At 49.2% G+C, this 27502-nt stretch overlaps 1 protein-coding gene across 1 annotated transcript in view; it reads right to left on the bottom strand.

The window, feature by feature from the left end:
* The window catches only part of LOC147120251 (uncharacterized), a 368220-nt gene that overhangs the window by 148884 nt on the left and 191834 nt on the right, over positions 1 to 27502 (bottom strand). The window contains exons 6-8 of the mRNA XM_085985896.1: positions 24948 to 25001; positions 14156 to 14257; positions 9087 to 9164 (exon numbers count right to left, since the gene is read on the bottom strand). Coding sequence (XP_085842022.1) covers positions 9087 to 9164; positions 14156 to 14257; positions 24948 to 25001 — 234 coding nt within the window. The remainder of the gene's footprint in view (positions 1 to 9086; positions 9165 to 14155; positions 14258 to 24947; positions 25002 to 27502) is intronic.

Below are 27502 nucleotides of genomic sequence, written 5' to 3'. Positions count from 1 at the left end.
CCGTGACGAGTAAACTAACGCTCGAAGCATGGGTAGCAAAATCTTTTAGACGATAAAGACTGCGAATCGACCCCGACCGCAACATTACTGCCGACAACCGCCCGAGGGAGAAGAAGAAGAAAACCCATCGCGTCGAGACGATGACGGTAGCTGAGGAAAAGGGAGGGTGCTTTGCATCAACAACTTCAGCGCCGCGCCCTGACACCACGTGGTGACGGGGTATCCCAAAGGACAGTGGGAGCGGACCACAAAACTCAACCGTTTAAGCAACAGGTTTTGGGATCGGTGAGCATGAATTCCTGGCCCCTCATAGCTTAATCTAGTTAGGTATGGGGGGGGTGGGATAAGGATAAGGGGATTGTTTAATGTAGTTGTTTTTCCCTCGATGTGCCATGTGTTCCCCATTCCCATATAAGTGTAATTGTTTATGCCTGTAATTTTTCATACCAGTAATTTTCATAAGATTGTTTTATTCTGCATTTAATAAAATTTTGGTTTTCTTGCACCAAACCACTTGTCTACTCGATTTTCTGTATCGCCGCCTGTACCTAAGTCCAGTGTCTAGAACCCAGGGGTGTGGGAGTGATTCAAACCGCTCAAAAGGGACAGTCAGAGGCGAAGTTGGCTGGGCACAACACACCACCCCCTACAGAAATGGCGACCGCAGCAGGACTCCGGCGACAGGGTTGCGATACAGTAGACAATAGTTCGGATGAGCAAACCGTAATGGAGGAAAGGATTTCTGATTGTGTTTAGCAAGGTGAATATCACAAAGAAGTGGATCACCACTCTGTTAAGGGCTGGGCATCCGGTAGATGCAGCAGCTAAGTGGACAGAGGGGAGGGAACACAAGAAGTCCTTAGAGAAGGCAGTCTGGCTGATGTGTTTCAAAAAGCAGGTCCAGCTTTTGGACAGGCTCGTTGCAGCACAGGCAGCCGAGTTAAAGGAGTCAGCCCTGGAGATCCAGGATAAGGCTCTAGCAGGGGAGAAGTTACTGGTAGCATTGCAGGCCCTGAATCAGGAGAGGTTGCATTTAATGGGAGAACATAAGGCCCAGTTGGAATACCTACAGTGCCAAGTCACCGAAGCCAAGGGTAACGAGTTAAGGTTGTGGGAAAAGAACGCCCGCCTAGCAAGGCAAGTTAGAGAACAGGAGGAGAAAGTAAAGGAGGTAAAGGCAGCTTACAAGCTAGCGAGTGAACAGGGGTTTGAAGATGCAGATCATGGCCCCTGCAAGAAACAGATAGAAAATCTGAGCCTGGCCTTGAGGAAGGCAAAATGCATGGTGTGCCTCATAAGCCTGAAGGCAGGCCAGGCAGATTTTATGGGGAGTGAGGGGAGAACAGTTCAAACATCACTGGTAGTGCCCAGGGACGACCCAGTTGAGGAACAGGAGGTCTCACGACCACCACCCGTAGCGCCAGGTTTTAGCGAGGTCTGGCAGCAAGGGGGGGTGGAGCCAGAGGTGGGAGCAGAGGTGCAGCAACCCCCACCAGAAAGGTCGGAGCCGGGACCGACGTGCCCAGCCCGGCACCGGAGATTCGGCCCACCCGTCAATGGCGACGATGAGGGACCCCTCCAAAACCAGTTTGTATTACCCTATAGCACCCAACAGCTTAGGGCTATGGTGAACCATATCCCAAAGCTCTCCAAAAAAGGGGACCCCTCGATCCACTTCAGGGAAGTAGAGCAGGCAGCCAGCGTCAACGACTGCGATGGCGCTGAGCAGGCCAAAATGCTGCTATTCTGCCTGGAGAGCAGGCTCCTCCAATCCCTCTCTGATGAGTGTAAGAAGTGGCAGAGTGGGTATGAGGCGCTCAGGGATGAAGTTCTGGAGGCCATGGGGATGAATGAGGGAAGTCCTTTCTCCCGTGTGGAGAAGACGGTGTAGCTTGCAGGAGAAACCCCGCAAGCCTTCGCGGACAGGTTATGGCCGGTGTACTGGAGTGCCTGTCTGGGGACACCTAACCGGGTGTTCCTAAACGGGGATCCACTGGCTCATTGGCTCCGATGCCTGGTGGCAAACAGCTTGCCACAGGTCCGGGCCAAGGCGGAAGTCTGGTTCGACCCTAAGAATCCCCAGACCACCGAACTTACGGTGATCAGACAGTTGACCCTAGCCTATAAGAACGGTAGGGGAACCGATGCACACCCACCCAAGGGGAAGGTGCATGAGGCAAGACCCGGACCGAGTAGGAAAGAGTGGCATCAGGAAGGGAATAACCCCCCCAACCCAAAGACGAATTGTTACGGGTGTGGGAAGGACGGTCATTGGCGGAAGGAGTGCAAAAACCCTTGGAAAGACAAGAGGAAGAATTCCACAGCCCCAGCCCAAAAGGCAGAGGCAGGAATCCCTCCCGCTGTGGTCGAGTCAGTGTTGGACGTCATGAGGTCCATATTGACTGGCCAGGGGAGGGTAGCAGCCACTACAGGTGCGCTGACCTCCTCAGCCCCGTCCAACCCATGGCCCTGACTAGAACCAGCGCAGCCTGTCGACCTGTGTCCCCTTGAAAACGATGAGGGGAGCAGGCCCTGTGTTAAGATGCGGGTGGAAACGGTGCAGGGGAGATATTCGGTGGACACTGGAGCTTCCTGCACAGTGGTCCATTCGGAAGACCCGACCAATTCACCCAGGTCTAACGAGGTCCCATTTAGCCCAATGGGAGCCACAGGGAACGAGCAGGCTGGGGAAATGGCCAAACTTCTGGCCATAGTTTTAGGATCCCTCCCTACCACGTGGGAGGGTAACGAAAGGACCAATGAGGTGGCCGAGCAGGGGGCCAGGGAAGGAGAGTTCTGGGATCCCTGTAGAGCAGGCCCGGTAGCCGCAGTCCGGGACACGGGAGGCACACGGGGTAGCTTTGGCCCCGGATCTAAATCAGGTCCAAGCCCAAGATCCCGTCTGTAAGGCCATCCCGGTAAGGAAAGATTTGAAACAGGCTGCTAGTTATATTAACCAGCATATTAACAGTTATATTAACTGTTTAGACCCAAAAAGAGAACACAGCCAGTTGGGGTAGGGTCTGAGGATAGAAATCCTCAGCCTGCAGCAGGAGCGAGTTCACAGACTGCACAGGCAAGCGCTGTGGCTTGCTTAAGGGGAGGGGCCATCCCGCTCACCGATTGGGACACTCCCCCACTCTTCTGGGCTCCAGATGAGGAGGGACCCGAGGGCGAAGACCCCGCCCGTGACCCAGGTTTAGAGGAGGAGGGACCTGAGGGCGAAGACCCCGCCCCGGACCCAGGTTTGGGACCTGGGGGTGGAGACTCTCAGCCTGCAGCAACAGGCTGCGAAGAGTTACCTGCCCCTAGCCCAGGTTCGGGAGAGGTAAAGCCCGAGGAAGAAGATTCCCGGCCAGTGGCAGTGGTAAGCCCACAGACCGCACCGGAGGGGATGACGGTTCGCGTTAAAGCCCCACCAGCCAAGGTCCCTAGAAGGTCCCCACAGACGCCCCAGCCAAGGAAACCCTGGTCACCGGCTCCCCATTTCAAAGGGGCAGCCTCCCGAGTCAGGGGTAAGTCCAAGGACAGAGGTCCCCAGCCGGCAGCCACAGGCTGCGAGGGACCGGAAGTGCAGGACAGTGCGGTCACGCCGAAGGGAGCGGTGTGCCGCAGCCCAAACAGGAATTAGGCTGGCCGCCCGGAGACGGGCGGCGGATGTATATAGTTTAGGTAATTTAAGTTTAGGTATTTAGCTTAAGTTTGGGTGTTTAGCTTAAGTTAAGTAAGGTGATGGGTAGTTTTAATTAAGTAGTAACCTGCTAAGAGTGTGTGTATTTGAGTCGAGGTCACGAGACCCGACTAGGCTTCACCCAAGCCAAAGAATCTCTTGGGGACCTGGCTGTATGTTTTTGTATCTGTTGCAGAAGGACTTTCGGGATGAAGAGGGGCGTGATCCTACTCGCCCTGATAGGACTGAGCATTGGAAAGAGAGGTGATGTGGAGGAATCCCACATCTATGGGTGCTCAGGAGATGGAGCACCGATAGTGACTGACGGAAGCGGCGAACGGGATGTGGAGGAGACTGCCGTCTATGTCCACGAGGGAAGGTTGCCAGGGTGGCTGGGGTCCAGTTCGTCTCAGTACTCCAGCCAGACTGGGTTCACGTACGGGGAGGCCTCCCTCCTGTGCCCCAGGGTACAGGTCATTACCACAAGGGTTAGCATCACTGTAGGGAAACGTGTATGTTTAACATGCAAGGGACAGATTCCTTTGGATAGGTGGTGGTGGCTCAGAAAACTGAGCAAGGATATGGGAAACCTCGCAGTCGAGTGGGAACGATTGGGGAACAATACCCACCGGACAATTACAGGGACTCACGGGGGGATTAAGTGTGTGCTGGGACAAATGGTGGGAACCGGATCAAGGAATTTATGTCTGTATGTGGGGGTCAGAGAAGTTCTGCCCCACAGGCATATCCATCATTTTCCACCGGCAGTGGCAAAACGCCGGGGAAGGGATGAAGTGGGATACCAGCCTGAAGGCGTGTGCGGTCCCATACTCCCCGATCCCAGTGAATGCCACTGAACTTGTGACACGCCCCCAAAAGCCCCTGCCCACGACCCAAGCAGCAAAGACACACAGGGAGGGGTGCCCCGCCACCACCAAGGGACCAGGGAATGGGCTGGTACTAGTGCCTATGGATCAGGTGCTGTACCAGGGGGTATACTACGCGGTAGCCTCCATGATTTTAAATCTCACTGAGGTACACTTACCGGAGTGGTGCCCCAAAGAGACAGAGCAGCTATACCAGGCCCTATTAAAGGAAATGTTTAGGAAATTTTACGAGTTCGATTTCGCCAATGTCGACAAAACCGAACTGTACACTACACACCATGAGTTTTTGGGTAATGCAAGGAGACAAAGAAGGGGAGTGTGGAATGATGTTTTTACTGCGTTTAAGACCGGGTCCTCTGTCATCAACAGTTTGGATGACATAGAATTACAGACCCAGATAAACGGTTTAAAAACACAGTTAAAGAAAATCCTAATGGATGAGAACAAAGTAGTGGGCTCGGAGTTACATGAGGACCAGGCCATGACGGTCCATTTAAAGGAGATTATAGCGGAGTTGGAGAAGCACGTGAAGACTGTAAATGCCCTCATAAGGGAGGACAAAAATGCATCTGACCAGGCTACGCAGAACGAGGTGTGCGTGCTGTATGGGGCGTGGTTGCTGGGCATGGGCCGCAGTAACCTGGAGGATTTATAACAGGATTTAGTCCCCTCCTAGATCAGCAACAAGCACCTCGCAGCCCTCCATCCATTTGAGAATGCATTAAGCCCGTGCCAACTCCGGCTAGCTTCTGAAGCCTACCCAGTCCCAGTATATTGTGGATGGTCCAACCACACCATTATGAGTATAGTAGTTAGGATGCCGGTCATGGGTAGGACAGCCCAACCCGCGCCGGTATACAGGGTTGAGAACATTGGAGTCATTCAAGGGGGTGCGCACATCGTTTCACAGCGGTCCCACCTTACATCATAAAGTGGGAGCACGCTATGACAGGTATTGACCTCTCAGGGTGCCAGAGCCGGGGAGCACACATAATCCTGTGTCCCCAGCACTTGAACGCCTATTCGAAACCACAGTGCGGGTTCAGAGCTGTTGGCGCGAAACCTATAAATTGTACCATGGAGGCAATGGCACAAGGCCATGTTCCCCCGCAGGTACCATATATAGGAGGTGGGACATATTGTGTCACCACCGGAGCGCCCCACTACCAGCTTGGACAGCATAACTGGTGTCTGGTAAGTGACAGCAGTTTCTGCTTTAAACCCGAGGCAGAAGTTCAAGTGGCCCAGGAGCGAAATGTCCCCATTCCTGAACCTTCCACTGTTCACCTCACTGTAAAGGAGAATTTTACCAACCTGCAGAAGTATGTAGCGCATTTTGGCTATGAAATTCCCCCTCTCCCAGAACACCTTACCAAAATACTCAAAGCAGTTATAGTTTCACAGAAACATTTTTACACTCTGGAGCAGAAAACAGTAGAGATAGGGGCTAAGATATTGGACATTGTGATCCCACCCTGGTGGGACATTTTCAATAATATGGAGGTCCCTTCGTGGATCAGACTGGCTTCCCACATTCTCGTGGTTTGCCAGTTGGAGACAGTATTGTACCTAGTATGCACTCAGTGCAAGGGAAAGGGTCAGATACTAGAATTCCGAAACCAAAGGACCTGGAAGGAACATTATGTTAAGGTGGAGGGAGATACACCTGTTTGAATTTGCTGTTTGTATCGTTGACTAAAGATTGTTGTTTTTTTATGTTCTTTTATTGTTTTTAATAAAGATTCTCAAGCGTGTTGTTTGTAATAAAGATGATGTGTACCAAGTGGTGCAGGGGCGTTGGACCCCCTCCGTGCTTGGATGTGTGTAAATGACTAATTTTATTCTATGCATGCTTATGTACACTACATTTTTTACAGAATGGGAAATGCATGTGTCGTGGGTATCTTAGATAGGTAAGTACAGGGGAAGGTTGACTATGGAGGGTCGGAAATTTTGCTCACCTCATCAGGATGATACTTAAAGCAAGTTTAGTATCAACAGGGGGGGGTGTAAGTCTAGGGTTCTCAAAATTCCCACACTCCCTGAAATTATGGATCAAGGGACCCTGTTTGGACAAGTTATTAAAAACAGGGTACCCAAAATGGCTTCTGCAGCCTTGTGACCAAACCGACAGGATTTTAAAACAGGGCTCTGCACACATGCAGGCCCAGAGACGAAACTTAAAATGCAGGAATCTGTGAAAAAGGACTCTCTGGAGCCAGCCAGACAGTAAACACAGAATACGCATTCATTCGACTTGAAATAGATCAAGCTAGAATGGGCCTAGAATCGAGGGCATTAGGTTTCTGCATATTTAATCGGTAACAGCTCACAGTAGCCATCAAGTCAGGATGGGGACAATTAAGTCTTATCCATGACAAACAACCAGGACATCGGGGCCATTAGACCCGGAGACAACCACTCCAAAAGTCGTTAAAGTAAATGGTTGTAATCATTTAAACAAGCCCGCCAAAAGTAAGACAAAGGGACTGATCTGATTTGGTGCACAGATAAGGAGTTGAAGAACGGGTATAATTGTAGGCCCATCAGTGGTAATCGCACTTCGCTTAACTCTCTGATCTATTGCTTGTGGCCTCGGCCTGCTGCCACTCGTACTCGCACCCTGGCCTCGTGGTGGGCTCTCTTCTCACTCCCCGCGCCGCTCAACAACCAAGGACGCCCATTACACCGGGGCCAAACGCGGGAGGAGAATGAGACCTGAGTTCAAAACCACACAGGCCACAAACGGGCAGACGAGACGAGACGAAGAAGAAGGTAAACCAATAAAAGCAGAGAAGGGCAGCGAAAGACGCATTGAGAAAAACCAAACGCCTAGTTATAAGCTGGCGTTTGGTGAATAAGTTGGCATTGCATGCATGAACAGTGCGAATAAGCAGGCATTCGAAGAGTGGGTGGCAGCGCCCGTGACGAGTAAACTAGCGTTCGAAGCATAGGTAGCAAAATCTTTAAACGATAAAGACCGCCAATCGACCCCGACCGTAACATTGCCGCCGCCGACTGCCCGAGGGAGAAGAAGAAGAAAACCCATCGCGACGAGACAACGATGGTAGCTGAGGAAAAGGGAGGGTGCTTCGCATCAACAACTTCAGCGCCGCGCCCTGAGACCATGTGGCGATGGGGTACCCCAAAGGACAGCGGGAGCAGACCTCAAAACTCAACCGTTTAAGCAACAGGTTTTGGGATCGGTGAGCATGAATTCCTGGCCTCTCATAGCTTAATCTAGTTAGGTATGGGGGGGGGGGGATAAGGATAAGGGGATTGTTTAATGTAGTTTTTCCCTTGATGTGCCGTATGTTCCCCATTCCCATATAAGTGTAATTGTTTATGCCTGTAATTTTTCATACCAGTAATTTTCATAAGATTGTTTTATTCTGCTTTTAATAACATTTTGGTTTTCTTGCACCAAACCACTTGTCTACTCGATTTTCTGTATCGCCGCCTGTACCTAAGTCCGGTGTCTAGAACCCAGGAGTGTGGGAGCGATTCAAACTGCTCAAAAGGGACAGTCAGAGGTGAAGCTGGCTGGGCACGACACACCACCCCCTACAGGCAAGATCCAAAAACACATACAATTGCACCAGCAGGCAGAAGAAATAATCCAACAACTAACTTGTAAGTGGTTCATGATCCCTTTAAGTAGCGTTGGTGGAGTGGGGAGGACCCTCATGCAGTTTAACGTTGTGTTCAGCTGTGCGAGGTTAAGACAGGGCTGGAGCGCGGCGTTTGAAAATGGCAGCACTGACGTCAAACAAATCAGCATTGCACACTGACGTCATAATCTGCTCTGCACGATGTCGGCGGTCGTTAGGTGTGCGAGCAAACTCCTTTACCAAGATGGCGTCTGGCGCACTTCCCATTGTAAGTGTGCGTGCGCATCTCAGACGCCATTTTTGAGTATTAGGAGGCCCCGTAGTGCCTAGAAAATGGGCGCTACAGAGCCCAATTTCTCCCCCTGTGAATTTGTTTCGAAAATGTATTAACTTTTTAATTGATGATTGTGATTTTTGAATTCATCCTTCGAATGTTAATGTTACAGTTTTTTTCCCACAATTGATCAAACTTCTCAATTCTCCAGTCTAAATATATTTACCAGGATTTGAATAACTGTCCAACCCAAGTATTAGGTTTGACCAAATCATGTATTAATATAGTATACAGTAATACATGCTGACTGGGTTATGTTGTGGTTAATGTATTGCAGGTCTAATGAATTTCATAAAGGGTCTGAAACTTTGTCATAGGGTTCCAATGCATATTTGAGCTTATACTTGAATCTTCAGTGATTTCCCACATTGGACACTTTTATATATACACACACACACTTTACTGCATATATACATACATACAACATAAGATATACAGGTGTTGTCTCTAATGCCATAGCTAATTACTGCATATTTCTGGTTTACCAAATGTTATCTATTCTATGTAATGCACTTTGTGGCTTAACTAAAGTAGTCCTATAATATATTGAACATGCGTCAAGAGACTTTAAAAAACTGTCTTACTGTAGATCCAGGCACCATTCCTAACTGGCCACGGAAACCTGACTTCTCATCAGTACCACCAGCCATCTGAGATAGTTGCTGCAAGAGAGGAAGCAGAACAGTCAGCCTAAACCTGTTGCACACATAAGTAAACAGAAAATACAGCTGGACAATGGAGAATAATAAAATACACTCCGGAAGAAGGCTAACTCTGCTGGAATCACTTGTGAGTTATGAATATCCTACTTGAGATAAACAGTACACACCATTGTCCTTAGTTGTTTGATATCTTTATGCCACATATAGACACATAGGCTGGATTTTGTCAATGGGGACGAGATTGGAGGTGGGACTCCCACTTTTTGGGTTGTAGTACCGCCTCCATCGACTTGTGGCCAAACCACGTTATTTTCCCTTGATTGACCTTGTTAAGCCCGCCCAGCGGGCTCAGCAGGCCAATTAAGGGACACCTGGTTACTGGTGACGTCAGTGATTGACATTTGATCTGTCAAGAGCTTTTGACAGATGAAAAATCAGTGTTTGACAGCTCTGTGAAGGGGAATTTATAATGGGGAACACAGAAATGGCAGACCAATTAAATACATACTTTGGTTCTGTCTTCACAATGGAGGACACAAATAACCTCCCAGAGATGTCGGGGAACATAGGGTCTAATGAGAGGGAGGAACTGAAAGAAATCAAAATTTGTAGGGAAATGGTGTTGGGGAAATTGACGGGATTGAAGGCTGATAAATCCCCAGGGCCTGATAATCTACATCCTGGGGTACTCAAGGAAGTGGCCCTAGAAATAGTAGATGCATTGCTGGTCATCTTTCAAAATTCGGTAGACTCTGGAATAGTACCCAAGGATTGGAGGGTAGCTAATGTTACCCCACTATTCAAAAAAGGTGGTAGAGAGAAAACGGGGAATTATAGACCGGTAAGCCTGACATCGGTAGTGGGGAAACTGCTAGAGTCCATTATAAAAGATGTAATAGCAGAGCACTTGGAAAACAGTGACAGGATCGGACAAAGTCAACATGGATTTACAAAAGGTAAATCGTGCTTGACTAATCTGGAATTTTTTGAGGAGGTAACTGGTAAAATAGATAAGGGAGAACCAGTGGATGTGGTGTATTTGGACTTTCAGAAGGCTTTCGATAAGGTCCCGCATAAGAGATTAGCGTGTAAAGTTAAGGTACATGGGATTGGGGGCAAGGTATTGACTTGGATAGAGAACTGGTTGGCAGACAGAAAGCAAAGAGTTGGAATAAATGGGTCTTTTTCCGAGTGGCAGGCAGTGACTAGTGGGGTAACGCAGGAATCGGTCCGAGGACCCCAGCTATTCACAATAGCCCAGAACTTCGGGTCTCCACGGGTGAGTATGCACGGGGTACTCACCCGTAGGCCCAATGGAAGTGCCGGTTTCCTGCATGCACTGCGCATGCACGGGAAACCGGCACATCCGTTCCCCTGAAAGCAGGGGTTAAGAGGTCGACGCGTGCGCGGGAGAGGCTGCGCGTGCGCATCGAACTTACATTTTTTTTACAGGTTTTCCCGGGAGGGTAAGTCTCCAGAAGTTACACATTTAAAAAGCAGGCGTAAGGCCTGCTTTTTACAAGGTATGTGGTGAATTAATTAAAATTAAAACATTTTTTCCACAGGTTTATTATTTTTAAATACTTTAAAGAAAGGTAAGTTTATGTTTAGCCCCATTAGAAAATAAAATTATTTTTTTCAAAAATTTAAATTATTGTTTAAAATAGTTATTTCATGTAATTTATAGTTTATTTTTAAAATGTGATGTTTTTTAAAACATTTTTTTGAAGATTTAGTGATGTTTTGGGGCCTGTAGTATTTCTAAGTTTTGATAGCTCTTCCTCTCAAACTTATGAATGGAGCATTCCCTGCTCCGATTGGCTCCCCATGGCCCACGTGATCCCAGGGGACACATCAAACTAACTGCGCCCCTGGGATACGCAAGCACTGCGCGCCGGCAGTTGGAGCAGGCCCAGGATCAGAATTCCACAGGGGCCCACAGCACAACGGCCAACGCGCAAGGTAAGTGCAGGTCGGGGGATTACACCCGCGGGAAGTCCCCGACCTGAATTTCTGGGCCAATATATATTAATGATCTAGAGGAGGGAACTAGATGTAATATCTCCAAGTTTGCAGACGACACAAAGCTGGGTGGGCATGTGTGCTGTGAGGAGGATGTCGAGAAACTCCAGTATGATTTGGACAGGTTGGGTGATTGGGCAGAAGCATGGCAGATGCAATATAATGTGGATAAATGCGAGGTTATCCACTTTGGTGTCAAAAACAGGAAGGCAGATTATTATCTGAATGGCAATAGATTGGGAGAAGGGGAAGTGCAACGAGACCTGGGTGTCCTTGTGCACCAGTCGCTGAAGGTAAGCATGCAGGTGCAGCAGGCGGTTAAGAAGGCAAATGGTATGTTGGCCTTCATAGTGAGAGGGTTCGAGTACAGGATGTTTTGCTACAGTTGTACAGGGTCTTGGTGAGACCACATCTTGAGTATTGTGTGCAGTTTTGGTCGCCTTATCTGAGGAAGGATGTTCTTGCCATGGAGGGAGTGCAGCGAAGATTCACCAGGCTGATACCTGGGATGGCAGGAATGACGTATGAGGAGAGATTAGGTCGATTGGGCGTATACTCGCTGGAGTTTAGAAGAATGAGAGGGGATCTCATTGAAACATATAAAATTCTAACAGGACTAGACAGACTAGATGTAGGAAGGATATTCCCGATGGCCGGGGAGTCCAGAACCAGTGGTCACAGTCTAAGGATAAGGGGTAAGCCATTTAGGACAGAGATGAGGAGGAATTTCTTCACACAGAGAGTGGTGAACCTGTGGAATTCTCTGCCACAGAAGGCAGTAGAGGCCAATTCATTAAATATATTCAAGAAGGAGTTAGATATATTTCTTAAGGCTAAAGGGATCAAGGGATATGGAGAGAAGGCAGGGACAGGGTACTGAATTTGGATGATCAGCCATGATCTCATTGAATGGCAGAGCTGGCTCGAGGGGCCGAATGGCCTACTCCTGCTCCTATCTTCTATGTTTCTATGTTGCTAACTTGAGTCCTTCTACTCAGACTCAGTTAGAGATCTCTCCAGACCAGAAAGCAGAATGCTGCAGCTTTTGACAGTTCAGTGGCCATTCTGCTTTCTGTACCGGTGAACTGAGGGACTCCTGAGAACTGAAGGAAGGAAGCCTGCAGGAGAAAGTAAAGGTAAGTAAAACTTATTAAAACACTTTACACTTACCTCACACACTTACCTCTGCACACATGCACCCATCACTCACCTGCACAACGGACATCTCGACCCCTCCAACCCCTTCAGACCGACGGTCCGCCTCGCTAACTTGGCATGGTTCGGTGCCGTCGGGAAGCCCACACTTCAGGGCTAAAACTAGGGATTAGGCAAAAAACTGCCTGTTAACTACCTGTAGTTAACAGGCAGTTAAGTGGCTATATTCCCCTTCCCGCCTCGGGGAGGCGGCTCCCAGTACAGGTCGGATACCCGCCTCCTGGAACATTGGCACGGAGGTGGGTTGGGGGTTCGTGCCCCCCGATTCTGCAATTTTCCCACCACTCCCGTCTCCACGGGGCTTGGAAATTCGAGCCCATAAAGTATGATTACAGATGTTAACACGTTAGTTCGAGATGAATAGAAAAAGTTTTACTTCACCACCACCGCCCCCACCCACCCCGCAATGGTGAGGTCAGTCATCACTATAGGGCCGATTCCATGATTCCGGGGTAATTTTAACCTTCACCACTTGGGTAGTAAACTGGCGGAGTGGATTGTCCGCCTGTTATAGAACCTGGAAATGAAAATCAGGAACTTCCATAATGGGTAGGAAATCTGTTCTAAAAACAGAAAATGCTGGAAATACTCAGCAGGTCAGGCAGCAGCTGTAGAGAGAGAAACAGTGGGCTGGATTTTGCCAATGGGGAGCTTTTGGAGGCGGGACTCCCACTTGTCGGGCTCTAGTCCCGCCTCCAACGACTTGTGGCCAACCCACGCTATTTTCCCTTGATTGATCTTGTTAAGCCTGCCCAGCAGGTTTAGCAGGCCAATTAAGGGAAAGCCGCTGACAGAGAATGTCAACGTCTGACGTTTCACCTGTCAAAAATTTTTGACAAATGAATTGTCATCGTTTGACAGCTTTGTGAAGCTGTCAAACACTGACATTATCTGTTGTTTGGTGAGTCCTTGTATTCAAGACTCATCAAGCCTATCTGCTGAGCAGATGGCTGTTGCATCGGAGAATGCAGTAGCCATCTGTCATCTCTGCCGGTGAGATGCCGGAGTCTCCGTATCCCCAACTGTTGAAGCCTGCAGGAAGAAACAAAGGTAAGTAAACATTTTCTATCACTTTACACTCACCTCACATTCTTACCTCTCCATACTTGCACCCATCATCACTTCCACAGCGCACCTTTCGACCCCACCAACCCCCGCAGACCCACTGCTCGCATCACTGACCCTGGCGTGGTTCCCCAATGTCAGGAAGCCCACACTTGCAGTGGTAAAATGGGAATAATCCTCTTAACTGCTTGTTAACTACCTGTTAACAGGCAGTTAAGTGGCTCTAATCCCCTTCCCGCCTCGGGGAGGTGGCTCCCAGCGCGGGTCGGTTACCTGCCTCCTGGGAAGATGACACGGAGAAGGGTTGGGGGCAGGATGGGCACCCGCCCCCAGATTCTGCCATTTTCCCGGCAGTCCCGCCTCCAAACCTGCCTCCCCAGGGCTGGCAAAATTCCCCCCAGTGATAACGTTTCAGGTTGATGACCTTTTGTCAGAACTGGAGTTTTGTTCTGCCAGTTTACCGTCCAGGCAGTGAAGGTGAAAATTATTTTTCCACCCCTCCCAAACTCTCGCACAGCCATTGTAGGTTAGAAAATCAGGCCTCCAATACTGTAGCCTTTTCTCAGAAGAATTACATGGATAGTAGAATAAGTAATGTAATGAAGGGAAAGCAAGATTTATTTTTAACATTTCCAGCTAACACGTCCACCACTAAATGGCAGGAACTGTTTATGCTTTAAAGTACTTACGTTTTGAAAGCCAGGATGAGTGGGGTGTCCAGGTGGACCAGGAGGACCAGGTTCTCCAGGAATTCCAGGCACGCCATCAACTCCAGGTGGTCCATGCACACCCTATAAATCAAAAGTTTTCCAAGAATTAAATTAAGGCTTTAGGAAAAAGTGCAATGCTTTGACTGTATTCCTCGGCTTCCTTTGAATAATCGCATATGAATTAACTCTATCCCTGAACTACAGCACAGCAATTGCCAGTTGTTAACCAGTATGACTGTTTTGCCCAAAATCAAACATGGGACAAACTAGAAAAACCTAATTTTTTGGCAGAAAATCTACCCCAGTGTCTTCATTGGTTGTATGGTACTTCGGGTCATCCTGAGAACATGATATGGCACTGTGCAAATGAATTACAATTAGAATAACTATTGTTACAACTCTCAATAGGAGGGTCTTATACATCACTCATAGTGCACCAACTCATCAGTATGTAATAGTTTCCTTACAGTTTAGTGACTTTTATGTTAGTCTGATATGTTTAATGCTTATAAAAAAATCCTGACTACTTTAAAGGGCTCTCGAGTTACTACACTGTCCAAATGGGAGTGACCAAAAATGAGTTGTAAATAGTTAGAAACTGATAGAACAAAGGGACACAAGGTCACTTCTGTAATTCGTGGATACATATATTCATATCTACAGCTTAAAATCAATTTCAATATCAGTAGGTATATTTTTCATTCCACTCAACTGTCCTCAAAAAGGGTCAACCAGAGAGCACCATAGACAACAGTGGCCCCAATAATAACTGCGAGGCAGGAAGGGAGCGGGAGCGGGGGCGGTGGGGGAGGGGAGGGGTGTTTAGCAGCTGGGAAACCTGAATTTAACACTAGGACCTCATTAAAAAATTTTCCATGGGTGTCCCGGCCGCAGCCACCCAGATTGAGGGGCTGACTGGTTGTCAGGCGGGATGGCAGCCGGTGGGGGGTGCGGAGCAGAGGTAAGGTGGACAGGGGGTCGGATTTGGATATTGGGGAGGGGGAGTTCGGCCATTGGGAGTGATTGGGGAGGGAGTTGCAGGTCGGAGAGGGAGTTGCTGGTTGGAGAGGGAGTGGCAGGTGGGAGTTGTAGATTGAGCCTGACGTAAGAATTTTCAATGCATTTTGAAATGTAATGTTGTACACACTCAGCGATTCTAATATATAGTAAATATTAAGTAGATGGATTACATAATATTACGTAGTATTTACAGCACAGAAACAGGCCATTTGGCCCAACTGGTCCATGTCGGTGTTTATGCTCCACATGAGCCTCCTACCGTTCTTCATCAAACCCCATCAACATACCCATTCTCCCTCATGTGTTTATCTAATTTAGTCTTAAATGCATCTATGCTATTCTCCTCCACTACTCCCTGTGGTAGCGAGTTGCACATTCTAACTGCTCTCTGGGTAAAGAAGTTTCTCCTGAATTCCCTATTGGATGTAATAGTGACTATCTTATATTGATGGCCCCTAGTTTTGGTCTCCTCCACAAGTGGAAATATCTTCTCTACATCTATCCTATCAAACCCTTTCATAATCTTAAAGACCTCTATCAGGTCACCCCTCAGTCTTCTCTTCCCTGGAGAAAAGAGCCACAGCGTGTTCAATCTTTCCTGACAGGTATAACATCTCAGTTCTGGTATCATTCTAGTAAATCATTTTTGTACCTTCTTCAGTGCCTCTATATCCTTTTTTTAATATGGAGACCAGAATTGTTCACAGTACACCAAGTGTGGTCCAACCAAGGTTCTACAATTTAACATAACTTCTCTGTTTTTCAATTCTGTCCCTACATTACAACAGTGACTACACTTCAAAAAGTACTTCATTGGCTGTAAAGCCCTTTGGGATGTTCGGTGGTCGTGAAAGGCGCTATAGAAATGCAAGTCTTTCTTCATTCTATTTATCCCTCTAGAAATGAACCGCAGTGCATTGTTTTCCTTTTTTATGGCCTTATTAACCTACATTTAGTGATCTGTGTATTTATAACCCCAGATCCCTCTGTTCCTCTACCCCATTTAGACACTTATTTTCCAAGGAGTATGTGCCATCCTTATTCTTCCTACCAAAATGTACCACCTCACACTTATCTATATTGAAGTTAAATTACCAATTACACACCCCCTCTGCAAGTTTATTAATGTCATCCTGTATTTTGTCACAGTCCTCCTCTGTATTAACTTTACTCCCCAATTTGGGGTCACCATAAATTTTGAAATTGTTCTTCTGATTCCTGAGTACAAATTGTTTATGTAAATTGTGAGCAACAGTGGTCCCAGCACCGCTCCCTATGGAACATCCTTTCCCACATTTTGCCAGTCTGAGTAATTATCTTTAACCCCTACTCTCTGTTTCCTGTTTTGTAGCCAGATTGCTATCCTTTCTTCTACTTGTCCTCTGACTCCACATGTTCTGACTTTGGTCATTAGTCTACTATGTGGTACCTCATCGAAGGCCTTTTGAAAATCCAAATGTATTATGTCTACTACATTACCCTTGTCTACCCTCTCTGTATGTAGGTCGGTGATTTTCAGGCCCAGTTGAGCAGCGGCAGTAACGGGAGCGGCGGCAGAATTCAAGAGTGACGTCACAGTACAGAAAGGGGAAGAAGCTGATTGGTGAGTAGTGGGTGAGTGCTTTTTTTTTCTTCAATTTTAAGTTTATTTCTTTTAAGGTAGTTCATAGTTAAGGTAGTTTGGGAGAGCGAGAATCCGAGAGGTTAAATTTGAGGTTAGAGTTTTTTAAATTAAAAGTATGGCAGGGGACCTCAGTCCCGTGCATTGCATGGCCTGCAGCATGTGGGAATTTCTAGACACTTCTTGTGCCAACGGTTTGGCCAATTTGAGATCTGGTTTTCGGAGCTCGAGCGTCAGCTGGAGGCACTGCGGTGTATCCACGAGGCTGAGAGTTACGTGGATAGCACATTTTTAGATGTGGTCACCCTGCAGCTTAAGAAAGTGCAGTCAGTGAGGGAATGGGTGACCACCAGTCAGAAGAAGGGGGGCAGGCAGGTAGTCAAGAAAGCCCCAGAGTACATCTCACTCAACAACTATTTTTCTGTGTTGGAAAACGGTGAAAGTGACGGTTCCTCTGGGGAGTGCAGCCAGAACCAAGTTCACGGCACTGTGGGTGGCTCAGCTGCACAAGGGGGGAGGAGTAAGAATGGAAGGGCAACAGTGGTAGGAGACTCAATACTGAGGGGTGCAGACAGGTGTTTCTGTGGCCGCAGACATGACTCCAGGATGGTATGTTGCCTCCCTGGTGCCAGGGTCAAGGATGTCACTGAATGGCTGCAGGGCATTCTGAAGGGGGAGGGTGAACAGTCAGAGGTCGTGGTTCACATTGGTACCAACGACATAGGTAGAAAGAGGGATGAAGTCCTGCAACAAGAATTTAGGGAGCTAGGTAGCAGATTAAAAAGCAGGACCTCAAAGGTTGTAATCTCTGGATTACTCCAGGTGCCACATGCTAGTGAGTAGAGGAATAGGAGGATAGAGCAGATGAATGCGTAGCTAAAGAGTTGGAGGGAGGGCTTTAGTTTCCTGGATCACTGGGTCTGTTTCTGGGGAAGGTGGGACCTGTACAAGTCGGACGGGTTGCACCTGAACCGGAACGGGACCAACATCCTTGCGGGGAGGTTTGCTAGTGCTGTTGGGGGGGGGTTTAAACTAACTTGGCAGGGGGATGGGATACGGAGTGGAGCTATAGCAGGGGGTGATGCACAGCCAAATATAGAGGAGAAAAACAAGTCAGTCTGGAAGGCAGAGTAAATATGTAACAGCACAAGGGAGTATGGCAAGGCTGGATGGCATTTATTTTAATGCAAGGAGTCTTACGAGTAAGGCAGATGAATTGAAGGTGTTGATGAACACATGGGAGTATGATATTGTTGCTATCACAGAGACATGGCTGAGGGAGGAGCAGAACTGGCAGCTCAATATTCCAGGGTATAGAATCTTCAGGCGAGACAGAGGGGGGTGTAAAAGAGGAGGGGGTGTCACAATATTAATCAAGGAGTCAATTACTGCAGTAAGGAGGGATGATATCTTAGCAGGTTCCTCTAATGAGGCTATATGGATAGAACTTAAAAACAAAAAGGGGGCAAGCACTTTGCTAAGAGTTTACTATATGCCCCCAAACAGTCAGGGGGAGATAGAGGAACAGATATGTAGGCAAATCTCAGAGAAGTGTAGAAATAATAGGGTAATAATAGCAGGGGATTTCAACTTCCCCAATATTAACTGGGATAGTCAGAGTGTGAAAGGCTTAGAGGGTGCAGAATTCTTAAAGTGCATCCAGGAGAGCTTTTTGAGCCAGCATGTAGAAAGTCCTACAAGAGAGGGGGCGGTACTGGACCTAATTCTAGGGAGTGTAGCCGGGCAAGTCGTAGAAGTGTCAGTAGGAGAGCATTTGGGTGACAGTGACCATAATTTGGCAAGATTTAAGGTAGTCATGGAAAAGGACAAAGACGGACCGGAAATAAAGGTTCTAAATTGGGGGAAGACCGATTTTAATATGATAAGGCAGGGTCTGGACAAAGTGGACTGGGATCAGCTACTTGTAGGAAAATCCATATCAGAGTAGTGGGAGTCATTCAGAAACAAAATAGAGAGTACAGTGCCAACATGTTCCCGTAAAGGTCAAGGGTGGGACCAACAAGTCCAGGGAACCCTGGATGTCAAGGGATATACAATAATGGGTTAGGAAAAAAAGGGAGGCTTTTGGCAGATACAAAGGACTAAAAACAGTGGAAGCCCTGGAGGAGTATAGAAGGTGCAGGGGGGGTACTTAAAAAAGAAATTAGGAGAGCGAAGAGGGGGCATGAAAAAACACTGGCGGGCAAAATAAAGGAAAATCCCAAGGTGTTTTATAAGTATATTAAGGCCAAGAGGATAACCAAGGAAAGAGTAGGGCCCATTAGGGACCAAAGTGACAATCTGTGTGTAGAGCCGAAAGATGTAGGTGAGGTTTTAAATGAATATTTTGCATCTGTGTTCACTATGGAGAAGGACGATGTAGGCATAGAAATCAGGCAGGGGGATTGTGATATATTTGAACAAATTAGCATTGAGAGGGAAGAGGTACAAACGGTTTTAGCGGGCTTAAAAGTGGATAAATCTCCAGGCCCAGACAAGATGTATCCCAGGCTGCTGCATGAGGCAAGGGGGGAGGTTGCAGGGGCTCTGACACAAATTTTCAGAACCTCTCTGGCCACAGGGGAGGTGCCAGAGGACTGGAGAACAGCTAACATAGTACCATTATTCAAGAAGGGTAGTAGGGATAAACCAGGGAATTACAGACCAGTGAGCCTAACATCAGTGGTAAGGAAATAATTGGAAAAAATTCTGAGGGACAGAATTAGTCTCCACTTGGAGAGGCAAGGATTAATCAAGGATAGCCAGCATGGCTTTGTCAGGGGGAGATCATGTCTAACCAATTTGATTGAATTTTTTGAGGGGGTGACTAGGTGTGTGGATGAGGGTAGTGCAGTTGATTTAGTCAACATGGACTTCAGTAAGGTTTTTGACAAAGTCCCGCATGGGAGACTGGTCAAGAAGGTAAGAGGCCATGGGATCCAGGGCAATTTGGCACATTGGTTCCAAAGTTGGCTTAGTGGCAGGAGGCAGAGGGTGATGGTCGAAGGTTGTTTTTGTGACTGGAAGCCTGTGTCCAGTGGTGTACCACAGGGATCAGTGCTGGGTCCCTTGCTGTTTGTAGTGTACATTAATGATTTAGATATGAATGTAGGAGGTATGATGAGTAACTTCGCAGATGACACGAAAATTGGTGGAGTGGTAAATAGCGAGGAGGGAAGCCTCAGGCTACAGGATAATATAGACGGGTTGGTCAGATGGGTAGAACAGTGACAAATGGAATTTAACCCTGAAAAGTGTGAGGTGATACATTTTGGGAGGACTAACAAGGCAAGGGAATACACAATGAATGGTAGGACCTTAGGAAGGACAGAGGATCAGAGGGACCTTGGTATGCATGTACATAGATCCCTGAAGGCAGCAGGACAGGTAGATAAGGTGGTTAAGAAGGCATATGGGATACTTGCCTTCATTAGCCGAGGCATTGAATATAAGAGCAGGTAGGTTATGATGGAGCTGTACAAAACGCTAGTTAGGCCACAGCTGGAATACTGTGTGCAGTTCTGGTTGCCACACTATAGGAAGGATGTGATTGCATTAGAGAGGGTGCAGAGGAGATTCACCAGAATGTTACCTGGGCTGGAGCGTTTCAGCTATGAAGAGAGACTGGAGAAGCTGGAGTTGTTTTCCTTAGAGCAGAGAAGGCTGAGTCGGCACCTGATTGAGGTGTACAAAATTATGAGGGGCATAGATAGGGTAGATAGAAAGGAACCTTTCCCCTTAGTAGAGGGGTCAATAACAAGGGGGCATAGTTTCAAGGTAAGGGGCAGGAGGTTTAGAGGGGATTTGAGGAAAAACTTTTTCACCCAGAGGGTGTTTGGAATCTGGAACTCACTGCTTGAATGAGTGGTAGAGGCAGGAACCCTCAATATTCAAGAAGCATTTGGATGAGCACTTGAAACACCATAGCATACAAGGTTACGGACCAAGTGCTGGAAAATGGGATTAGAATAGATAGGGCTTGATGAACGGCACAGACACGATGGGCCGAAGGGTCTCTTTCTGTGCTGTATAACTCTATGACTCTATGTTACTTCTTCAAAGAATTCAATAAGGTTAGTCAGACGTGACCTTCCCGTTTGAAATCCATGCTGACTTTTTCTTTATTGATTAGATCAGCCATGATCTTATTGAATGGTAGAGCAGGCTCGAAAGGCCATATGGCCTACTCCTGCTCCTAATTCTTATGTTCTTATTATATTTTCAGTTTCTAGAAGTTTTTCTATTACATCTTTGAGTAAGGATTCCATTATCTTCCCGACCACTGATATTAAGGTATTTGGTCTTGTTCTATCTCCCTTTTTAAATATAGGAATCACATTAACTGTCGGCCAGTTCTCCACCACTATTCCCTTTTCTAATGAATCTATATATATAAAAGGATACATCTGTCTGTCATTCCGTCTGTCTGTCTGTCTGTATTGTATAAACTCAAAAGTTATAGAGCGTACCTACACGTGTGTTACATCAAAAGAAAGCTTACGATTCCAGAACCGTCATAAGCGTATTTACGTTTCGGCGACACAAAAATTGCGCCCGCGGTATCCAAAAAGCGTTCAACATTCCGCTCATTATCCGCTCATTAACATCGAGTGACCCGACGGTCGACCAATCGCTGCGTGGCGGGGGCGGGTTCCTGGCGCTTGCGGGCGAGCCCTCCTAGAGTCGAGTGACGGGACGATTGACCAATCCTACGCTTCGGTGACCTGACGGTCGACCAATCGGTGCATGTGTGGGCGGGCCTTATCGTTCTGAACCGAGGTGAGTCGCCGCCATCTTGATTCCAAACTTTTCATTTATTTTTCCCGCTTTCTGCGTCTTTAAAAAAAAAGTTGCTTTTAAAACACATATTGTTTTTTAAAAAAGTTAATTACTTTCTAAATCTTTTATCTAATCTCATTAATTTTCCTACCTTTCCCTGTTTTTGCAGGTAGGCCTCGAAGCCTGGGCATCTGTTGACAGCCATGCTGGACCCTAGGCAATTGTTTTGTGGCAAGCTCCTCCCCCCCCACCCCCCCCCCCCCCGCTGGGCCCGATTCCGAACCAGCGGCCAGCCATCTTGGTAAAGGCTGGCTGGGCTCACTGCAACCTCCTCGTGCTTCATTCGGGGGGGGGGCGGGGCTCGGGAGAGGAGGGGGAGTGAAGAGGGTTACCCCGGCAACCGGGTTCGCCAGCCGCAATCGGCTGCTCAGGCCCAGGCCCGGAGATCGGGAAGCGGAGAGGGGAGGAGGGTTACCAAGGCAACTGGGCCCGGCCAGCCGCAATCAGCCGTCTCAGGCCCAGGCCCGGAGATCGGGAGGCGGAGAGGGGAGGAGGGTTACCAAGGCAACCGGTCCCGGCCAGCCGCAATCGGCCGTCTCAGGCCCGATCTCGGGAGGGCGGGGCTCGGGCTCACCGGGGCGCTGCGCTCGGCATGTCAGTGCGTGGGGCGGCACGGAGCTCAGCAGAGCCATCGCCTGCAGTGGGGAGAGGGCCTGCTGGCTCCCCCACTCCCTTTCTCCCCCCTCCTTCCCCCACCTCCTCCACCCCTCCCCTCTCCCCCACCCCTCCCCTCTCCCCCACCCCTCCCCTTTCCCCGCCCCTCCTCTCCCACTCCTCCCTCCCCTCCCCTTCGCTCCCTTCCCTCCCCCTCCCCTTCCCCCCCTCCCCCCTCCCCTTCCCCTCCCCTTCCAACCCCCCTCCCCTTCCTTCCCCTCCCTCCCCCCTCCTCCCCCCTCTCCTCCCCCCTCTCCTCCCCTTCCTCCCCCTCCCCTTCCTCCCCCCTCCCCTCCCCTTCCTCCCCCCTCCCCTCCCCTTCCTCCCCCCTCCCCTTTCTCCCCCCTCCCCCTCCCCCCCTCCCCTTCCCCCCTCCCCTCCCCCTCCCCTCCCCTCCAGTCGCACTCTCTCTCCCCCCTTCCCCCCTCCTTCCCCCCTTCCCCCCCTCCCCCTTCCCCCCTCCTTACCCCCATCTCCTTCCCCCCCTCCTTCCCCCTTCCCAGTCGCTCTCTCTCTTCCCCCCCAGTCGCTCTCTCTCTTCCCCCCCAGTCGCTCTCTTCCCCCCCAATCGCTCTCTCTCTTCCCCCCCAGTCGCTCTCTCTCTTCCCCCCCAGTCGCTCTCTCTCTTCCCCCCCAGTCGCTCTCTCTCTTCCCCCTAAGTCGCTCTCTCTCTTCCCCCCAAGTCACTCTCTCTCTTCCCCCCCAGTCGCGCTCTCTCTTCCAACAACAACATGCCCTCGAAAAAGCCTCGGCACCGCCGGGCACTCCAGCTAGTCTATATATATATATATAAAAGGATAGTGGTGTCTGTCTGTCTGTCTGGGCATCACTCAAAAGTTATAGAGCGTACCTACACATATGTTATATCAAAAGAAAGGTTATGATTAGGAGGGTGTCCTACGTGTATTTACTTTTTGGTCAGACAAAAATTGTTCGGACAGTAGACAAAAAACGTTTAAAATTCCGCTCACTAGCGGTTGGCCAATCATACGGGGGAAATCCGCTCATTAGCGGTTGACCGATCCTACGGGGGGAGCGCGCTGCGTCACGGGGGGCGTTTCATGGCGTGTGTGGGTGGGGCCTAATCCTTCAAACTGAAAAGCAAGCGGCGGCCATTGTTGTTTGTGATGGAGCAACTCTGCCTCTGTCCAACCATGGGCCCCAGTCCCACCCACACCCTCCTCCTTCTCTCCACTTTCTCCCCTCTCTCCTGTCAAGCCGGCCTCTCCGCTCACGGGTTGTTTGCATCCACGGTGGATGAGCTGCCTGCAGGCCTCAGGCCTCGAAGCCTCGGCCTCTCCTCGCCAGTCACGCCCGAGCTAGGCACCGCCCGTCCCGCTGGGCCCGATTACAAACCAGCGGCCCGCCATCGCCGCCATCTTGGTAAAGGCTGGCCTCCTCCTTCTCTCCGCTTTCTCCCCTCTCTCCTGTCACCCGGGCCTCTCCGCTCTGCAGGATGTCACTGCCGAGCTCTTCGGGTCGGAGGGAGCGGGAGCTCAGCTCAGGTGACTCGGGCCGGGCCTCAGGCGCTACGCCGCCCATGGGGTCTCCGCCGCTTTCTCCCCTCTCTCCTGTCACCGCGGCCTCGCGGAAGTAGGCGCAGCGATGATGGGCCGGCGGGGAAGGAGCTGCTGCTTGGGGCCGTGGTCACTACCCTTCGCCCGGAGGCTCGCCTAGTTTGACAGCCATTTTGAGCGGCTGTGCCAGCGCCGGCTGCCCGCCTCCGAGCCCAAGTGGCGCCAGGTGTTGGAGCCTCTGCTCTGCTACGCGGCTGCACCGACCGGAGCCCGGGCCCGCTCTCGCTCGGTCCGCCGCACCATGGCGCTGGCCGCCGCCACCCTGCTCTTGCTCGGCTGCTGCTTCCTCCTCTGCAGCCACCCCGGTGCTCGCTTCCTGATCTTCTGTGGCCGGGCTCTGCTCATCCAGGTCGGTATCCGCCTCGACCTCTGCGAAAGGTTGCACTGCCAATGCTTTCAAAATATCTCTCTTTATTGTAGTGGAGGTCAGAGGGATTCTAAGAAACGCCGTTAACCCAGCTTGCATTTATCTAGCGCCTTCAACTTCTAACTTCGCCCCCACCCCTTTCCCCCACCCCCTTCCCCCCCTTTACCCCACCCCTTTCCCCCACCCTTTTCCCCCACCCCTTTCCCCCACCCCTTTCCCCCTCTCTCTCCTTCCCTCTCTGTATTTCTCTCGCTCCTTCCCTCTCTCTCTCTCGCTCTCTCCTTCCCTCTCTCTCGCTCTCTCCTTCCCTCTCTCTCTCTCTCTCCTTCCCTCTCTCCCCTTCCCTCTCTCTCTCTCTCTCCTTCCCTCTTTCTCCTTCCCTCTCTCTCTCTCTCTCTCTCCTTCCCTCTCTCTCTCTCTCTCTCCTTCCCTCTCTCTCTCTCTCTCCTTCCCTCTCTCTCTCTCCTTCCCTCTCTCTCTCTCCTTCCCTCTCTCTCTCTCTCTCCTTCCCTCTCTCTCTCTCTCCTTCCCTCTCTCTCTCTCTCTCTCTCCTTCCCTCTCTCTCTCTCCTTCCCCCTCTCTCTCTCTCTGATCATGATATTGCTCATGGTCTGTTCTCTTCCGGCTATTGCCACGATACACATCACATGCCCTGTATACTCTGTGGTCGAAAATAATCATATCATTACTCACTGTTGGTCCCTTTGGCCCTTCTACACCTCTTGATCCTTGTGAGCCTGGTGGTCCCTGTAAAAATAAACAAGATTTTTTTTTGTGGAAAAATACATTCCATGTTAGGAATAACACATAGATGAAAAAGGACCAAGGTCCATCTAGTTTGCCGTCTACCATCCTGGCAGTCGCGTGATACAATGATAATATAGTTGTTAACTAATCATAGCAAGTTAGTCCAGAACATACATGATGCAAGGAAAACCCCAGTGGTCGAGAGCTTTAGGAACCATCGGTCCAAAGTCACCTTTTCCCTCCCAAATATACTACAATTACCACCCTTTGTAAAGTCATTGGCCTAGAAATTCATCTCGGGCGGTGGCACAAAACGGGCGGTATCCGATCGGCCGCCCGTTATATGAACCATCGGATATTCAGTTCCATTGCAGTCAAATTGTGCTTGAAATTGTGCTGGTTTCCAGAAGTGAAGTTATGGTTCAAGTATCCGCACAAACTCAGTTGCATAATCACAAACATAAAATCTTGCATGAACCAGCGCAATTGGGCAGCGTAATAGAACATAGCTTTTTTTCCTTGAATTAAAAAATATTTGTTGTGTCCGTGTATAATAACACACAGACTGCGGAGAACGGTACAACAGGTGTTTACTCAACGTGGCTCACACTGGAACTGATCTGTACAGATTACTACTCAGTGCTATATACAGGTGTGGTCACTGCTGGTACTGCAGTATACATGAGCTGTAAAAGATAGTTCCCCCCTTAAAGGTATATACATTAAAATTCCTCCCCTTTTAGATTAACAGTACCATAACACTCATTTAACAATTAAATATCAAACTAATTACAATTAACACTTTTAACATGCAACATTAGCTGAAAATAGTCTATTTATATATTCAGTCTTTGGAGAGGCTTCCTGATCCTTTCTGGATAGTGCCTTTCCCGAGTGTCTTGCTCTTGGTGCGGAGGTGATTCTGGCCCCCTGTCGTCGGTTGGTTCATCAGCTTCCGATGCTACTGTTTCTGGGGTAGATGCGACCTGTACGTCGGGTTCATCACCAGGTACGTATGGGCGAGGCATGGGGTTGACTTGTTCCTGTGACTCTAGGATCTGGTCAGCATGGCATCTCACGATGCTCTCCCCAACGTCCACTGTGTACATTCGGGGGCCCTGCTGTGTGCATATCGTTCCTGGCTGCCATTTTTCTGTTCGGTAGTCGCGGGCCAAGACCGGTTGCCCTACATTGAAGCTCCTTGTTGGCTTCTCATGGATGTGCTGGAATTGCTTACTCTCAACATCTCTTCGTACGTTTGGTCTGAGCAAATCCAGGCGAGATCTTAACCTTCGGTTAAAGAACATCATAGCTGGGCCTGGTTGGTGACTGCATGTGTCGCATTCCGGTAGGCGAACAGTAAATTGTCCACCTTGTGCTGCAGCGGAATGTTGTCATTGCCTTTATTGCCTTCTTAAAGGTTTGTACGAACCTCACAGCCAATCCATTTGTGGCTGGATGATACGGGGCGGATGTGTAATGCCTTACCCCATTCTTTTTCAAGAACCTCCGGAACTCTTCAGACACAAACTGTGGTCCGTTGTCGGAGCAAATCTGTTCTGGCAAGCCATTCCTGGCAACAATGGTCCGTAGGACTGCAATAGTTTGCTCAGTGGTGGTGGAGGACATTTTGATGACCTCAGGCCATTTCGAGTGCGCATCCACGGCTATTAAAAACATTGAGTCCATGAATGGACCAGCAAAATCAATATGCACCCATTGCCATGGAGATGAGGGCCACTCCCATGGGTGTAGAGGGGCCTGTGGTGGTGCATTTTGGACTTTCTGGCATCCTGAGCAGCTCTTGGTCAGCTCCTCGATTTGTTTATCGATTCCCGGCCACCACACATAAGCCCTGACTAGGCTTTTCATTTTTACCCCTCCCAGATGACCCTCATGAAGCTCATTGAGCACTCTATCCCTTAACTTGGGTGGAATTACCACTCGGGATCCACACATCAAGGTCCCCCGGCACACTGACAGCTGTTCTCTCCTTGTCGAGAATGCTGGCAACAGTGAGTCGCCATGTGCTGGCCATCCCTTCACCGTCAAATCATATACCCGAGACAGTGTTGGTCATTTCGGGTTTCCTTTTCGATACAAGCGTTAGTTACCGGTAGGTATTCAACTATAGTCGAATGGAATATTTCAACTGGATCCACTGCTGGTGCTTCCTCCGCAGTAGGCAGTGGCAGGCGTGATAGCCCATCAGCATTTCCATGCTGTTTCGTGCCCTTATATTCAATCTCATAGTGGTGCGCCCCTAGAAAAAGTGACCATCTTTGTAGTCGTTGCGCAGTCATCACCGGAACGCCCTTGTTCGGATTAAAAATGGAGACAAGAGGCTGGTGATCAGTCAGCAAGGTGAATTTCTGCCCGTGCAGATAGTGATTGAACTTTTTCACTCCCCACACTAGGCTGAGGGCCTCCCTGTCAATCTGGGCATAGTTACGCTCGGCTGAGGTTAGTGATCATGATGCAAAGGCTATTGGCCCCTCTGA

Source organism: Somniosus microcephalus, chromosome 4, assembly GCF_052327205.1.
Source record: "Somniosus microcephalus isolate GS21.2 chromosome 4, FLI_Smic_1.0, whole genome shotgun sequence".
Classification (NCBI taxonomy): domain Eukaryota; kingdom Metazoa; phylum Chordata; class Chondrichthyes; order Squaliformes; family Somniosidae; genus Somniosus; species Somniosus microcephalus.
The sequence above is the reverse complement of the archived record's forward strand: the minus strand, read 5'-3'. Positions and strand labels throughout refer to the sequence as shown.